Source organism: Amphiura filiformis, chromosome 5 (genome assembly GCF_039555335.1).
Source record: "Amphiura filiformis chromosome 5, Afil_fr2py, whole genome shotgun sequence".
NCBI classification, from domain to species: Eukaryota; Metazoa; Echinodermata; class Ophiuroidea; order Amphilepidida; family Amphiuridae; genus Amphiura; species Amphiura filiformis.
In genome coordinates, this window is record NC_092632.1 from 51,474,287 (window position 1) to 51,491,793 (window position 17,507).

Genomic DNA, 17,507 nt, shown 5'->3' on the forward strand with positions numbered 1-17,507 from the left:
ACAGGACTGTGTAATCTGTATCAGTCTCTATAAAAGTTTTTGATTTGACAAAACCAAATTGAAGAAACTTACTTTCTTGCTGACAGAAAGGTCAGTGAACCACTGACTTTTTCGAAGCTCGATCAGTCGATCAAAAGTGATTTCAAGAACTCGGCCATTAGTGACCCTATGTAGCCAGGGCTAATCATATTATCAATTAGGATTCAAAAATCTTAGAGAGAAAAAGTGATAGATAAGCAAGATGGATCAAAGAATCAATTCAGATCAGGAGAAGGGGGCGAGGAGTTATGAACAGAGACGAGGGGTCTACAATCTAAGTCACGTGTTTGATCCACTGTTGGAGACTGCTAGAAAGACTAACATCGCTACCGGAACTGACATAACTTCCCAACAGTCATCATCTGTTGGATCATCACAACAACATCAAGCTTCGAAAAAGTCAATGGTTCACTGACAAAACTGTCAGCAAGAAAGTAAGTTTCTTCAAGTTGGTTTTGACAAATCAAAAACTTTTAGATTGTATCAGTCTCAACTAATATACCTCCATGAAATCCCTCTATATTCTATTCCGACACCTGGCAATTGACAAGCTCCAGCCCCATTTGCAGCCTGTACAATAAGAATACAAAAAAATGAATATCTATACTACATAAACAATTAAAAATAACAAATTAAACAGTATTTCGCTGAAAACATTTACAATAGAGTCTCAATTACTGATTTTAGTGATATAGCCAAGCGTTTTGAACATACCTCTTTTTGTCTCGCATCTTTTACGCCTATGATGTAGAAAATCGTTTACATCCAAAGCAAGAAGTGGGCCTGACATCCCTAAAATTAACTTTTTGGTGCTGCTTTTAACAATTTAACATGAAAAAGTGGGCCCTACGGCAGCAAGCTCGCATGATATTAATGTAGTTTATATTTTTGTCTGTTTTCCGGACCCATTAATCATGTTATTGAGTTTTAATGAAACCATTAAACTATTTCCCCCGTAAACCTTATCTCAAAGTAATAGTACTGTTTAAAGTTCTTACTGTAATAGAGTCCCCAAGAGCGCCAACGACATCAATATCTCCGGGCATCAGATTATGAACTACATAAAAAAGAAGAAAACAAAACTGAGAATTTTTGGATCATGTACGTAACCCCTACACCGATCTAATAACGTCGCGTTGCAGCGTTAAGATAAGTTTAGAGTTAATGTAGTTAATGTAGTTATAAGCGGAAGGATAACACACGAAAAGGACATATTTGTCTTCAGGAATTTGTTGTTTTCAAATTGTTTTAAAATAACTAAATAAATTAGAAACATGTGCCAATGGGGGTCCACCGTCACCACTTTCGCACCCAAATCGGGGGATTTGAGGGGTTTTCTGTATCAGTGTAATCGAAACATTAGTCCCCCGACTGTAATCATTCCAATAACGATTTTTTTTTAAATATACCATCCATATTCATTTTGATGATTATTCGTTATTTATACACACCTGATGTTGGCCTTTCCACTGATCGTTTACCTTCGACATTGCAATCAAAAACATATGGATGTTCCTGCAACAGATATATTTCGGGAAATAAGCGATCATGTTGTAAATACATGTATTTTCTAACCTAATTAAAATTTGACACAATTGCGGCTGCAATTTCTACGTAATTTGTTTCTTTCATTGCATAGACATTGTGTTAATTTTGAGTGGTAGAAGTATTTTTGTAATAATTAATATTCTGACAACGAATATGCTCTAAAGGCCTGAATAATAATGACGCATCCAAATTAAAACAATAACTCACAAATGGAGGATGACAATCGAATGGTGGCGGCGGCGCTGTTGTTGTTGTCTCATTATTCATCACTATTACGTCTTCATGTTTGTAAATTTCTTCTAAAAACGCTGACCAGACATCTGCAATTAAAACAGATTTTATTAATTAAACAATTACGATCTCATTGTTTATGTAAGTAATATATCCTCAAAATCACATGTTTAGTTGAGCTTGCATGTGGACGTGCTAAATAAATTTGTTAATATATAGTAAAAATAACATAAAAATGTATCGCATTGTGGCCGATCAGAAATCATTTAATGCCTATACATCAAAAGCACATAAATTAAAACAGAATAGATCAAATTAGTTAAATCGGGCAGACCGCCAAAAGTAGAGCATAAAAATTCCATTAAATAATAATAATAAAATTACACAAGAAATTACATATATAGTATGAATCACATAGCTAAAAATAGCAATACAAGTGTACATCATAAAAAACATTTGAAGCCAGGATCAGCTCTCCGAGTTCACGTACGAGTAAACAAGACGATATTAAAGCAGTCAATTCTTTACTTTAGCCAAGGGGAATTTCAAGTTACCCCAACAAACAGGGTCTGGACCGGCATCGTAACACATCAATACACCTGATGTGATTTTTGCTTTGTAATTTTAAAATGTATTAAATTCTTACCGTGTAATATTGCAGATGCTCCAGCGACGAGACATGTTAATACCAACAGAAATATCTTGGACATGCTAAAATGCATGTTTGCAAACCAGTTAAGCAAGTAGAGATCCGAGAGGAAGAAAGAGAGCAACAACACGGAGATCGGACAATGATGAGAATGGAGCGCGTGAGAGATCAGAAAGTCATGAGATCTTTTGGACTAAAATCCCGTTTTGGGTCAATGTGCAATGTCCACCCCAATTCATTTGTTTACACGATAGCTTCCAAAACAGCTGCTTGAAGTTATATTCTTTTATCTTTTGAAAGTTCAAAGTAATTAAAGTTATTTGCTTGCAAATAAATAATCATATTAACCCTGAGGATTCTGGTCCAAAGCGCTAAAACAAGTAATGAAATTTGAAGATGTGGTAATATTAACACCAATAGCAATGAACGATACCACTCCTCCTGGGGTAGGATATTACAACTGAGATGGACACTACTATTCCTGGGAGGGGAGTATGTTGCCATTTTGTTTATTATGACTATGCGATTATATGGTCAAGTGCGGGAGATTACGAAGGTGTGCATTTTCGCAATATGCAAAAGACTATTCTTATATAATTCATGAATAATAATTTCTCAACAGACACGGCCAGAGTCAATCAGACCCCTGGATACATATTTGTATTATTCTGACATTTATTATGTCTGAGCCTGAACAAGCTGTCATAATTATGTAATTTTCAACTATGACCTGCCCTGTCCAAACCTTACTGTTTAGGCAAATGGTACAACGTGAAAATAATGTTCTCTTTACTTTACATAATAATGTTCCCTTTACATAGGCATAGCAACTTATGGAGCCTCAAACTGACAATAACGTGAAAGTACAAAAATACAGCATTATCGAATGTTGTTAAACACTTATATGTTGTTGCCAGGTCGAAGTTGACCCTACCTATAGCGGAAGGGTCCTGTCTATAAGTGTACACCAGCAACCTCATGAGTCGAAGTCCGTACCACTGTACTACCGTGTTTAAAACAAAAATTTAAACAATACAAGTAAATTAATGAAATTATAGAAAAGGTTGGCAAAGTGATATTTAAATTAATTTATTGGACATGTGCAATATTTGTTTGTTGTACAAAATATATATACGCTTGTATTATGCGACCTTTTATTTAAGAAAATAAAAGGCAAGGTACTATCCTTTACACCAACAATGTGTCCGAGGCAGTGAAAACGTAAATATTATTTATTTTCTATAATGTTGCACCCTTTATTTATGTAATATTGCCACAAAATAGTGCGATTTAAAGAGCATATAAAATGTGTAACGGCGCGTTTAGTGCACCGCGCTTTGCTGTGCGCTATTATGCGAGAAGAACATAAAGTCCGTTGCCCTGGCCACTTTATTGTAATTAAACCTCTTTCACGTGACGCGTTTCAACAAATCAGTCAGTGAATAATGTGTCGTGAAGGTGATATAATTAAGAAATAAAGGGTAATGCATTATCTTTTACACCCAAATAATGTGTCCTAGGCAGTAAAAACGTAGCGCATCACCCATCATTTACACGTTGTTACTGCCCAAGACACATTTGTTGGGTGTAAAAGGATAATGTTATACCCTTTATTTCTATTATATTGCAGGAAAATAGTACAATTTAAAGAGAAAATATCACTTTTTGCCCAAATATTTTATGTTTTTTACTTCAAGATAGAGCGCCCAGACGTAAGTGACAGCGGGTATCGCGGAAATATTGTACGCATAATCAAGAGTAATGCTATGCGTACAGACGCTTGATACATAGCCGAATAAAGGGCTTTCACGTGATTTGTTTTAACAAATCAAAGTGCGCGATTTTGTGCGCGATTAATAGGTCATGAGGGCAATAGAATATATTATTTTACAACAGAAGTGTATTGACTTCTGGCCCAGACTAGGTCACCTCACATAGCATCATGATAGCATGTATGATTAGGATATAATTTGTTGTTCTGTGATCAATTAAAAAAAGATAAAATCGCGTGATCCTAAAGTATATTATCTAAAAAAAAGGTTCTGTGCTTGAAATGAAATCTCTTATCTACCGGTATATTATTATTGTACTCTGAGATATGACAGATTCGAAGGTCGAGGAATGGCGCGATGATACTACTGCAGGTTAACACACTTCTTATTCATATTTAGCAGGCAGTTGACATCCAAATTGCAACTATATGTCGTAAAACTGCAGTGCTTCATTCGTTTGGTGTATATCGTTGGGTTCTAAATTATACTTGAGTTTTACCCGTTTTGAAACTCGGAGAGCGTGGTGCAGTAGTAAAAGTTCCTCGTGGTGCATTTGATCTTCGGTTTCATTCCTGGCAGTGCCACTTGAAAAGATATTCACAAATAATGATTTTAATTGATAGCATCTATGAAAAACAGCGCAGTGATATATAGTGTGCTACGCACAGGCGCGACGGCTAGACGTTGATCCACAAGCCTCAGCACACTTTACAGGTTGTCGCTGACCACTACGGCCCCACATCATTCCATAAACCATTTAACAACAACAAAGGGACTTTGCAGCTTTAAAAACGCACACCATAGACATTCCACAAATTACCTTCGAGACCAGGATCAGCTCCCAGAGTTTCGTACGAGTTACAACGAGACAATTTGCAGTAAGTTCCTTTTCCAGAGGAATTTCAAGTTGGCTCAATTTTCCACCTGACTGCTAAATACAGTCGTCCGTCCTGCAGATGGCCCTTTAAGTTGTTGATCCATGAGATACCGAGAGTTACACCTGTACATAACAATAATCTTCGGAAAGAATGGGATAACAAGCCTGACATTCCCATGGTAGTCATTTTCGAAACATTTAAAACACAGAGTACACTCCCCACATATGCCCCCACGTACACCCCCTTACACACACACCTCCCACACACCTTGTGTCATTATTTTTTTCTAAAACGTAAACATTAAAATTGCATTTAATGTTTCCTCTGCCTTTCAATCTGTTTCCTTCCCCTCCTGATTTCCACTTTATTCTCCTATCCATCTATACTCGGTCTCTCAAATTGCAATACCCCTTCTTGTAATATCCCACTCCCACTCTGGCAATACCTCTCCAGGGTTATTATTGTAAGAGGGCGACTCATGGGGAGGCGACTTTTTTCTCTCTTTTTGTAATATTTGTAATTGCCGAAAATGGGCTATGGGGGGGGGGGCAGGGGATCAAGATGTCCAATGGGGAAGATGTCCCTCCCCTTGGATATGCCACTGCATTTTCCTTTCCCCTTCCTCTCCTCTTCCTTTCTCTTCTCCTAAGCCCCTATCAAGGAGACAGCTATACTGCTGTAAAATAATGACTTTATCCATTAACCTTATACTCACCGCAAAACCCCATTCTACAAGCCATTCCACATGTTCCACAAGCTGATTTTATTACTTTACGATCACACACACAAATATTTACAGCCTTGAAGTTTGGAACAGGGCATTATTTCAATCTATATACATGTTTTAGTTTCATCACCTTTTACCGAAACCAAAAGACATTCTAAATATTTGCCCCCCCCGCTAACCAGTGCCGTCGGTTCATCTTAGGCTGTCGGTAGACGACCGGCCTTTGCTAAAAAACATTGGGGGTCAACAATATATAATTTTGTGTGTACATGTTGAAGAAACATAGAACATGTCGCTCAAATACTTCAAATCTTGGATATGACTCCTCCTCTTTGGCTGTTTATGTTAGCACATGGAAGGATATTAATATATCATAGTAAACGTAAAATCGCTGTGAATTTTTGTTGTTGAAAATTTTGTCCACTGCCGTTACGTACGTCCGCCTTTTATCACACAGATTTACATACATCAAGGCAACAGAGTCATGAAATGGACGTAGCCCTTTTCATAGTTGTGTTCTGTCTCCTGCACTTCTTGCCCGCGTGGCGTAGGTTTCATGTAGGCAGTAAGGTCATCGAGCCACCTCCGCTTGTGTCTTATTCTTCTTAATCTTTTCCGATTCGTGGTTGCCTCAGTTCTATAAGGTTTTGTATTAAACTGCCCTGCGTGTAAGGTGACCATTTCCATTTCGCCTCTTCGAGTTTCACCATAATGTGTGTGACTTGAGTTTGATGTCTTATTCCAGTGTTGTTAACTTTATCTCTCAAAGTAATGTGTAGCATCATCTTTTCAAATGCTCTTTGGGCTGCTTGTAGTCTCTGTTTCAGGTACTTGGCTGTCACGACATATTATGTCGGCCCCATATTTCATTATTGGCACTATACACTGTTTATACATTCTTCTTCTCACAGACATTGGTAACTTTTCATCACAAAGAATGTCCTTGAATCTACCAAAGAAAATCAAACCTGCCTTCATTCTGATCAAGACTTCTTTCTTCCCTCATGTTGTCCTTCTTATTCAGTGTTTGGCCAAGATATTAATTTTATAGCCATCCACCTTTTCGATGATTTCGCCTTATACTACAATGGAATCCGCTAACTGGTGGTTTGTCATGTATTTAGTTTTGCTCTTCTGTATGTTCAGTCTAAGCTTTTGACCTAGTTTACTTTTCGCATCATTTAAGGTGATACTACACCCATGATAAATTTTGTGACTATTTTGCATTTTTCTCAAAAAATAACTACACACTGATAACAAAAGTTGTGTATATTATAGGGGAAAGGAATCCAATTACTTCACTGACATTGCAGTGATTCAAGACAAGTGGTTCATTATAAATGTTAAGAAATGAGGTACATTCTAGCGGTACCTCTTTTCTTATCATAAATAACATACCGCTTGTCTTGAGTCACTGAAATTCCAGTGTAGTAACTGGATTACTTGCCGCTATAATATACATAACTTTTGTTACCAGTGTGTTATTATTTTTTTTAAGAAAAAAATAAAATAGTCACAAATTTGGATATCTTCCATGAATGAGATGACATTTTTTTTTTTTATGATATCTCCCTGTCTCACACCACACTGAATTTGAATTGTTTTCGAAACATTATTTTCAATGTGAATTTCAGCTGTAACATTTGGACATATTCTTCATTGACTCCAACCTAACGTAATAAAGACGTCGTTATGTTCCACTGAGTCAAAGACCTTTTCTGTGTATGTATATCCAATACACAAGTTCAAGTTACATTAATATGCCTTCTCAATATTTGGACATTGTATATTAACCCCAAACGTTGGACGTTGTACATTAACCCCAAACGGGATTTTAGTCCAAAAGATAGTATGACTTAATTTCTGATTCTTTCTGGTTTTAAAATATGAATATTAAATTTAGCATATCTGTGAAACTTTTGTTGATGTTGACGTGTCTCGTCGCAGGATCATCTGCAATATTACACGGTAAGTAATAATACTATGTAATACATTTAAACGTGTAGAAAGTATTCTTGGTTTAATATTATGCTATACAGTGAATAGTATTCACAAATTCAAGTGCAAATAAAGGGCTGGTTATAACACCTCTAATCGAGAACTACACTTGATTCCAATCAAGCACCGAATTGTACTCAAATGACCCTGCTTGTTTACAAATACCTGATTAATGTTGCTCCCATTTCCTTCCCTGAACTTCTCTAGATTTTCATTCCGTCAGGAAAACTTCGCTTTTGACTCGATTAACCTAGGTTGTTCACTTGGTAGAAATTTGAAATTGCAACAGTGGCCTGTGGAACAGTGTAATACACATAGGCATAACTCGCAAACGCAAAATCAGAATCAACTGAAATTTTGAAAGTAAGCTTTTTTCGTGGATATCTACTGATAAAATGTCATAAAAATAGGATGTTAGGATCACGAAATAGTCCTTAAATAAAGTAATGTAATACTTCTACAGGCTCAACAAACATCTGATATTGATGATAATTATACATACATTTTACATAAATAAACCATCATATCGTATTTTGATATGATTTAATTACAGATGTGTGGTCAGCGTTTTTAGATGAAATTTACAAACATGGAGACGTAATAGTGAAGAATAATGAGACAACAACAACAACGCCGCCGCCTCCATACGATTGTTATCCTCCATTTGTGAGTGATTGTTTAACTATGATGCTGCATTTAATATTATTTAGGTTTTACAATATTTTGGTTAATTAATTATTACCAATATACTTCTTTCATTCCATATATGCACCGTCTTTGCAATGGAAGAATCACCAGAAAATGTATTGAAACAATAATAGCAAACGTATAACTACGTAGAAATTACGGCCGTAATTGTGTCAAAAGTTTAATCATAATTATAGTTATGCAAATATTTATAGCATATTCGTATACGTTTCCCCAAAATAGAACAAATAAATATCACCAGGTGAACGAACGAGTACATGGTGCGCAAACGAGTTGTCACGGTAACTAATCGGCACCCGTTTCAAGCATGTCAATGGCGCCCTCCATTTTACAGCCTCCATTCCCCTGTGCCAGATGTTCCACCAGCTACCACCCCAATGTCGAAAATCAAGTTACCCCACTGCGTTCATTCAGATAGTTTTTTCAATTCAATTCAATAGTGCTGTCTGAGATTTTCGCAAGTGGACGTGGTACCTGAATGAATTAATTCATCAATTTATGTGATTCAAGAATTTCGATTGCCCGGGACAATTGGTTACAGAATCAAAATTGTCGCTGTACAAATTGTCACTCTTGAATCACACCAAATTGACGTCATGCGGTCCCGCACGCTTAATTTTTTTTTCTGCAACCATCGGGACGCAAAAATGTATAACTCATAGGAACACAAGGGAAAGGGTTAGGGTTAGGGTAAGTGTTAGGGTAAGGGTAGTGTTAGGGTTAGGGTTAGGGTTTAGGGTTAGGGTTAGGGTTAGGGTTAGGGTTAAGGTTAGGGTTTAATAAAATTTTGCGTACCGTTATGGTTGCAGCAAAAAATTACGCGTCCCGCACCGTGTCCTCGCGTGCATAAATCTAGTTCAGTCTAATTTGTACAAACTTTTGAAATACAATTATGTATATTTCTATTTCATATCCGAGTGTATTGTTGATTTAATACATATACTTTGTGAACATTACGATCTATCTGTTAATTCTATATCTCTTATCTATTTTAGGAACATCCACATGTTTTTGAATGCAATGTCGAAGGTAAACGATCCCCGGAAAGACCAACGTCAGGTGTGTAAAAATAACAAAAAGCAGAATGAATGGAAATGCAATATAGACAGGGTGTTGACACGATACGGAAAAAACAGTCATGTCTAAAGTAGAATTCACCACGACCTTTGCAGGACTAAAACCCCATTAAAAGCTATTAAACCAAGATAACACTCATTGAAAACAGCTCAACTATGTTACATCAGATCTTCTCTGGTTAAATCCACACACACATGTGTCTGTTTTGAGCAATGAGCTGGTATTATAGTTTCAGTTGGGTGAACGATTATAAAGCAAACGCAAGGTAACAATTACTGTGTGGCCTTTGTTCACGAAATATCCTTCCTAAAACACCAAAGTACGAATATTTCCAAACACCTAAATTAGCTAAAAATTTAGGACATGTTACAAAACTATATTTTCTAGAATTTCAGAAGAGTACTTTTAATATTGGCCGGTTATTTTTCACACAGCGACGTTAACTAGGCAATGTACTATTAGCTATAACATACACTAAAACACCGAAGTACGAATATTTCCAAACATCTAAATTTATTAGCTAAAAGTTTAGGACATGTTACAAAACTATATTTTCTAGAATTTTAGAAGAGTACTTTTAATATTGGCCGGTTATTTTTCACACAGCGACGTTAACTAGGCAATCACCCATACTTCTAATATGCGCTATTTGTAGAGGTTACGCGTCAATGGCAAGAGCACTGTGTATTGTGTATAGGAAAACGGACAGTAACTGCATTATGCCAAACTTGTATTTATTTCAGATATGTAGGTCTACGCACAGATTCTAGAAGGAAGTTTCTAAAGTCGAGGAACAACTTCTCGATTACACCACAGTATACATCAAACAGAAACCATACTACAATACTGCATATATTAGTAATCAGAAAATAAAAATCCTTAATTCTCCAGATTAATTGGGTGGATAATCGTGGTGACGGTGGACCCCCGTTTTGTGCACGTTTTATTTCTTTTGGAACAATGTTAGAATAAATGTGTAAAATTTCAATAATAAAGCTCCAATCTTTTTATCTTTGACATTTATGAAGACAAAATCTATTTTCAAAACTATTCGCCGTGCAAGTGACGATGTAACAGGATTAACTACCATAGCAATAGGTTAAAACAATTTTTGAATATATCTCACAGCACTAGTACGTTCACGCGGTATCCTTGCATTGAACCATAGTCGTCAAAGAACAAAGACCTGGATCGTAATTCTATAGAATATTCATATCATGATGATCACTCGCACCTGCAAGATTAGTATCTATCAAAAGGGCGGTATTGTATTCAATCTATGATTAAAGACATACACAGGTGATGAGTACAACCTGCTTGCAGTGCCGGGCGAGATATTCAAAATTGTATTAACCTATTAGCTATGGTAGTTAATCCTCTTACATCAACACTTCTTCGCCGATTAACATTCCCTTAACCCTGCAATGTGACGTTACTCTATAATATTAGATCCGGGTAAAAGGTGGGGGGGGAGGCGTACATGTCCCTAAAATCTCAGTTTTGTTGTCTTCTCTTTTCATGTAGTTCATCGTTTGATGCCCGGTGACATTGATGTTGTTGGCGCTCTTGGTGACTCTATCACAGTAAGAACTTTAAACAAAAAACATTCTTATTACCTTGAGATGGGGTTCTCGGGTAATAAAAATATATAGCCTAATAGTTTCTTTAGTGGAAAGACATTGAGCGGTAGCCTTCGAACTTGAAGTGGCTTACAAATAATGTGTCAGATTTTTGACGAAGTAGTGTCAGATGAAAAACGTCTCGTGTCGTGGGGTCAAACATCGAAACATTTCTTCATTATTTTGACCCAGCACAAGAACATCAAGACCGAGTGAGCTGAAAGTACACTAATTTAAATATCTAAGAGCCTTTTACGAGCATGTGCTGCTGTTGCGATATTTTGGGGGAACCTTATGATGAGTTAAGATTAACTTTGTGCTTTACATAACTTGCTACCTCGTTTTTTTGTATTATACCCAACCTACAATTCTCATTCCAAAGTGTGAATAATTTTAGTGAATAATCGTGACTGCATTGTAAATTTCAAACGCGAAACTTCTGTTTTTTGTGTTATTATTGCACAGGCTGGGACTGGAGCTGGAGCATGTGAATTGATAGGCATCGCTATAGAATACAGAGGGATTTCATGGAGGTATATTAGTTAAAACTAAATTAATTCTAAAGATCCGTCGCTCTTGTGAAGGCGTTGTGATATTAGTTAAAGAGAGTGGGAGGGAAGCATGACCTAGCGGCCTTTGCACTCAAATGAAGATGATGATGAATGGTATGGGTTCTATGAAGGAGATCCCATGCCTTGATAGGTGTCATATGCATGATATTTCTCGGGATGGGAAGAACGCCCAAGAATTCGATTATTGGTTTCCTTCACTCATTTCCTATAGGTTAATGTTTAAATATTAATATTAAGAAGAACTTTGCAGTTTTTATCAAGTATATATATTATTTTCAAAAAGGATATGGAGCAAGGAATCCAACTGGCATAGCAGATTTCTTATAAAATGAGTTGTTTCGAGAAAAGCATCAACTTATTTCCATACCATTTTTTTTCGTTCACCATAACAACGTACCCTAAAATTCCAAATCAAATTCAAAATTGATTGATATTTGAAGCAGTCGAACGGTTTGAAAATAGGGTATTTTTGGAGTGGTCAATTGTTAAAATTATTTATATATCGGAGTCGGGCATTAAAATACTCAAAAAAATTAAAGTTTTCGACAGTATAGTTCTCTTAGGGACACTCTTACTATTACCTGTGATATGAAATAATACGTCTACTTTATTACTAGAGTTCTCATAACAAATCCAGGTATTCACAATATTGACAGTGACCATGGTGACGTTTCGCAACCTTACTGGCTGGTTGCTTCTTCTTGACTGAGCTGTATCCAGTACTAGCTCACTTGCTGGTTGTATGCATGACTGAGAAATAAGTTACACCCCCTCATTGTTCATAGCTTGCTCGTTGCGCCTGGATCCAGATTGACTCTCCTTATCCATCTTGGGAACTTTCCCGATGAAGAATTTTGGCCTCCTCCCAATCTATGATGTGGTTATGTTCTGTAACGTGAAGTAGCCATGGTAGCAGACTTGTGTTGTTCTGAAACCGATGACAACCGAGCGGCTCTGGTGCATGATGTCCACTGACTGATTTTATCTGATGTTCTTGTTCCAAACTGTCTTCCTGTTTCCCCAACGTGTGGGTGCAGTTGCGACATGGAATTTCATACACACACTCTGATGTTTCACTTATGTCCCTTTTATCTTTAGGGTGAACTAACATGTGCCTCAGTGTGGTGTGTGGCTTCACTGCTGCAGAAACAATGTGTTTCTTAAGAATCCGCTGGACTTTCTGGTATAACCACCATACGCCGATATTTTGTATCGTCCGAGTTCTTCTTTGGTTTGGACTTTGTTGCGGTTTTGTTGGCATGATGCAGTCATGTCTACAGTAGAATTCATCTCGACCTTTGCAGGACTTAACCCCATTAAAAGCTATTAAACCAAGATAACACTCATTGAAACAGCTCAACTGATTAAATGTGCGATATCGGAATAAAGCTGGTATTCATAGCTTCAGTTGGGTAACCGATTATAAAGGAAACGAAAGGAAACAATGGTATATGTGGCTTTGTTCACGAAATCAGACAATGGCGTGCTTTTTGTAAACCAGCATTCTTGAAAATGAGCAACATAATGATTGTTGACTTAACACGGTTTGGAAATAATTTCTTCATATTTTTGGTGTTATCTGTCGTTTACATGTCCTTCCTAAAACACAAAAGTACGACCCTCTCCAAACACCTAAATTAGCTAAAAATTTAGGACATGTTACAAAACTATATTGTCTAGAATTTTAGAAGAGTACTTTTAATATTGGCCGGTTATTTTTTCACACAGCGACGTTAACTAGGCAATGTACTATTACCTATAACATTAACTAAAACACCAAAGTACGAATATTTCCAAACATCTAAATTAGCTAAAATTTAGGACATGTTAAAAACTATATTTTCTAGAACTTTAGAAGAGTACTTTTAATATTGGCCGGCTATTTTTCAAACAGCGACGTTAACTAGTCATATCCCCATACTTTTAACGTAGGGCTATTTGTAGAGGTCACGCGTCAATGGGAAAGAGCATTGTGTATTGTGTATAGGAAAACGGACAGTAACTGCAGTATGGTGCGTTGCTGTTTGCTGTTTGATTCTCTCAAACGACCAGTCTGGATATCCACATTTGCTGAGTGCCTGCTTGATGTGTTCCTCCTCTTTATCTCTATCTTCTTGCTCGGTAACAATGCGATCTGCTCTTTTCCTCTGATGACCCCTAGCTTATGATGAAGCGAGTACTGGATACAGCTTCGTCAAGAAGAAGTAACCAGCCAGTAAGCTTGCGAAACGTCACTACTAATTGTGAGTACCTGAATTTGTCATGAGAACTCTAGTAATAATGTACTATAGACAATCCTGATGAATCTCTTCAATAACACATTTACTATTAACCTTTTTTTATCTACAGATAAATGCGCGCAACATTAGCATCTCATTAACTTTTTATTTACCTAACAAAGTAACCACTTTTTTATTTTGCGTATCTTTTTCAGTATTGGAGGAGACAATACAGTAGAAGAAACTATGACACTTACAAGTAAGTGTTAATATTACGTAAATGTATTTGTCAAGTTTGGCGTTTAATTATAGAACAGTGGGAATGAAAAATAAGAATTGCTCCGAAAGAGATTCTCTTTATAGTATTCCTTATAACGACACGGGATATATTTCCAACAACAACACATACTTTCTGTACATTCAACGTCGTCTGCAAAGTCAGCCTTTTTTGGCACATTTCAGGTGTCTGGAACGCCCCTGGTCCTTGTTTATGACCGTATGACTGACTATTCTGTTCTGTTTCTATTTATGCAGATATCATCAAAAAGTACAACCCTAATCTTTACGGCGCTTCATATGGCCGTGGTGGGAAAGATAGCGAAAATGCGCTTTTTAATTGTGCAATCCCTGGTGCAGAATCAGCGTAAGTATCCAGCGTCGCAACTTTGGTTTGGATAGGGATGTGCGGCTGCGAGGGAATTTCGAACCACATCCTAAAAATATACCAACATTGACGAAAAGGTCACACCAACATCTGCTAATTTTCGATTGTATTTGCCTTACTCCTGGACATTTCCGCAAATTTTGCCAGTGAATCTGTACTTTTACTAGAATTTTGGAGAACGTAAAAAAAACACCCATATCTGTAAACCAGTTTTATCACAATTGTGACCCTAAGTTATACCAACAATTCATCTAAGAATCTCTTCCCGAGTAAGCATGGTAAGTATTAAAATGTACATGATTTTGTCAATCAATTTCCGTGATTTGATCATTCAGAAGATCATAAAAATCAAACAATTTCAATTGTATTTTAAAATGTAATAATTGCACATGTTGTTATCCCACTTCTTGTTCTTTCTGAATTCCATATCAAAGTAAAAACTCTTTCTTTTATGATGATACTATTATTGCATGCTGTTTACAAATTCTTTCAGCGATATTTACGATCAAGCACAAACCCTCGTCGCTAAAATAAAACATGATGAAAATGTCAACGTGGAGCAAGATTGGAAGCTGATTACAATTTGGATTGGCTATAATGATTTGTGCAGGTCTTGCCAGGATAAACACAAGTATAGTGCAGAACAGTATGTGGAAAATATCAGAAAAGGAATTGACTACTTATATCACGAGGTAAATCTTCACCATAAACGAAATTAACATGTCTTATTTTTTGTCTCATCTCCCCATCGCCAAGTGCATTATCCAAATCATTAACCAATCATATTTCATAATCAGTTTAAATTACCCACAAGTCAAGTTGCCCTTGTAATCCACTTGTAAAGCCATGACCCTACTCCCCATTCCAGAAAAAATACAGCACAAATCCCAGCAAACACAAAAACGTGTTTAAAACGTTTTAGATAAGTTATATTTTGGGTTTTGGTTTAGGTAAAAACGTTTTAATAACATTAAAATGTCGGGTTATATAAAGGTCATGAAATCGTTTTAAAACGTTTTCTATGAAAACACACTACAACAATATTTTTAAAATGTTTTCGAAATGTCATTGTAAACTATTTTTGCAAACATTTTTGGGCAAATATTGTTGTCAACACTTAAATAACATTATGTTAAAATATTTGCACCAAGCAAACACAGAAATTTTCTTAAAATGTTTTTTACAAAACGTTTTAATAACATTTAAATGTCGGGTTATAGAAAGGTCGTGAAAACATTTGAAAAACGTTATTGTAAATATTTTGGGCAAACATTTTTGCAAAATATTTTTCAACCCCAAAATAACATTCTGTTTAGAATGATTTGTACCAAGTTTTCAAAATGTTTTTTGAATGTTATTAAAACGTTTTTATACCCTTTATATAACCCGACATTTAAATGTTTTCTGTAAAACATTTGTGTTTGCTGTGCAGTAAATTACCAACAAATGTTATTTAATGTTATGAAAACGTTTTATACTCTTAATGTACCCTTTATATAACCCGACATTTAAACGTTTTCTGACAACCTTTTATAACCTTTTGCGAATGATGTCGAAAACGTTTCGTGTTTGCTGGGAAGTTATGCCAAATGAAACATAGCTCAATCCTAATCATTCCTTTAGTCCTAAATGGAGATAAAAGGAAAAGTTCACTATTTCACTAATTTCTTGAAAAAAAAGAGCCAAAAACATGCATTTTCAGCATGTTTTTTGACAATTGAGTCACAAAAATCAAATACTTGGAACAAGTCCAAGCATTCAAAATCTTGAGTATATGGCGAAATTTTGCTCTAATTTTCACTTTTTTTGTGTTACTTTAATAAATGGTTGGTGATAAGAATGAAACATGTCTTTTCCAAAAATTAGAATGCATAAACTGAAATTAGTCTTAGTACAAGTCTTTGGGCTCGATTGTCACAGCGTACGAAAAACACCCTAAAAACACATGTTATTGGCCCTTATTTCCAAAAAATGGCTAAATATTAAAATGCGACTTTTATCGCTAGTTATAGGACTAACTAAAGGATTTGGATTCAGCTATGTTTCTTGTGGCAAAACAGGATAATATTTTTTAATCAAAAAATTAGTTCTGTATTTTTCTGGAATAGGAATAAGTATCTTCACCCATGAAACAAGTGATTTCTTACAGATACTAACACTTAATTACAAAAGTATTTTGATACCTCATTCGGGACGCGCTATGAATGACATAGGTTGTCCTAAAATGATAACCGCCAATCCATGTAACAACTTCACATTAGTTTTTTGCTTCTCTTACAGTTGACGAGGGCTGTGATTAATGTTGTTGGTATCTTAAATCTTTCTGAGCTAAATAAACTCAAAGGACAATCTTGCGAAGAAAGATTCTCGTAAGTATCAATTTAATACTCACTATTATTCTATTCATGTGCTGTAATTCTAATAACCATATTCTTTCTTCTTTATGCAAATTTGGATAATGCTTAGTATCTGCCTTTAATTGACATCCATAAACTGCAAAATATATTACCGAAGTTATTGTTCTTCTTCTAGGAAGGAGTTGTAATTCGTGTACTTTAAAATGTAAATTGTTCTTATTGTTGACTCAATAGACTTGTTTGTGCCTGTGCCGCTGGTCTAGAACCTGAAGAGCTAGAAGAATTTGAGGGCCTTACCGATAAATATCAGGTACAGATGCAGCTCAATCGTCTAATCACAATATGTCATTATAATGATTTATAGAGAAGCTTCCCTAGCCTTCATTTCGATTGTTCATCGGCGTTATTGAGCGTCTCACAAGACATGTAACATTTCCATACGCTATAGA

The 17,507-nt window shown here is 36.0% G+C and overlaps 1 protein-coding gene across 1 annotated transcript; it reads left to right on the top strand.

Annotated features, from left to right (window-relative positions):
* The first annotated feature begins 7,730 nt into the window (after positions 1-7,730).
* On the top strand, positions 7,731-17,422 carry LOC140152267 (phospholipase B1, membrane-associated-like). Its single transcript, XM_072174572.1, has 10 exons — positions 7,731-7,812; positions 8,396-8,508; positions 9,546-9,609; positions 11,152-11,210; positions 11,712-11,779; positions 14,253-14,296; positions 14,572-14,680; positions 15,195-15,393; positions 16,982-17,070; positions 17,293-17,422. Exons 1-10 carry the CDS (start codon positions 7,731-7,733, stop codon positions 17,420-17,422), a joined length of 957 nt encoding a protein of 318 aa, XP_072030673.1.
* Positions 17,423-17,507: the final 85 nt, after the last annotated feature.

Excerpts from the sequence above, each read along its gene's own strand:
- LOC140152267 (XM_072174572.1), top strand. The coding sequence starts at position 7,731 with ATGAATATTAAATTTAGCATATCTGTGAAACTTTTGTTGATGTTGACG. Across the intron at positions 11,780-14,252 it reads TACAGAGGGATTTCATGGAG|TATTGGAGGAGACAATACAG; the intron begins GTATATTAGTTA and ends TATCTTTTTCAG. Across the intron at positions 14,297-14,571 it reads AGAAACTATGACACTTACAA|ATATCATCAAAAAGTACAAC; the intron begins GTAAGTGTTAAT and ends CTATTTATGCAG.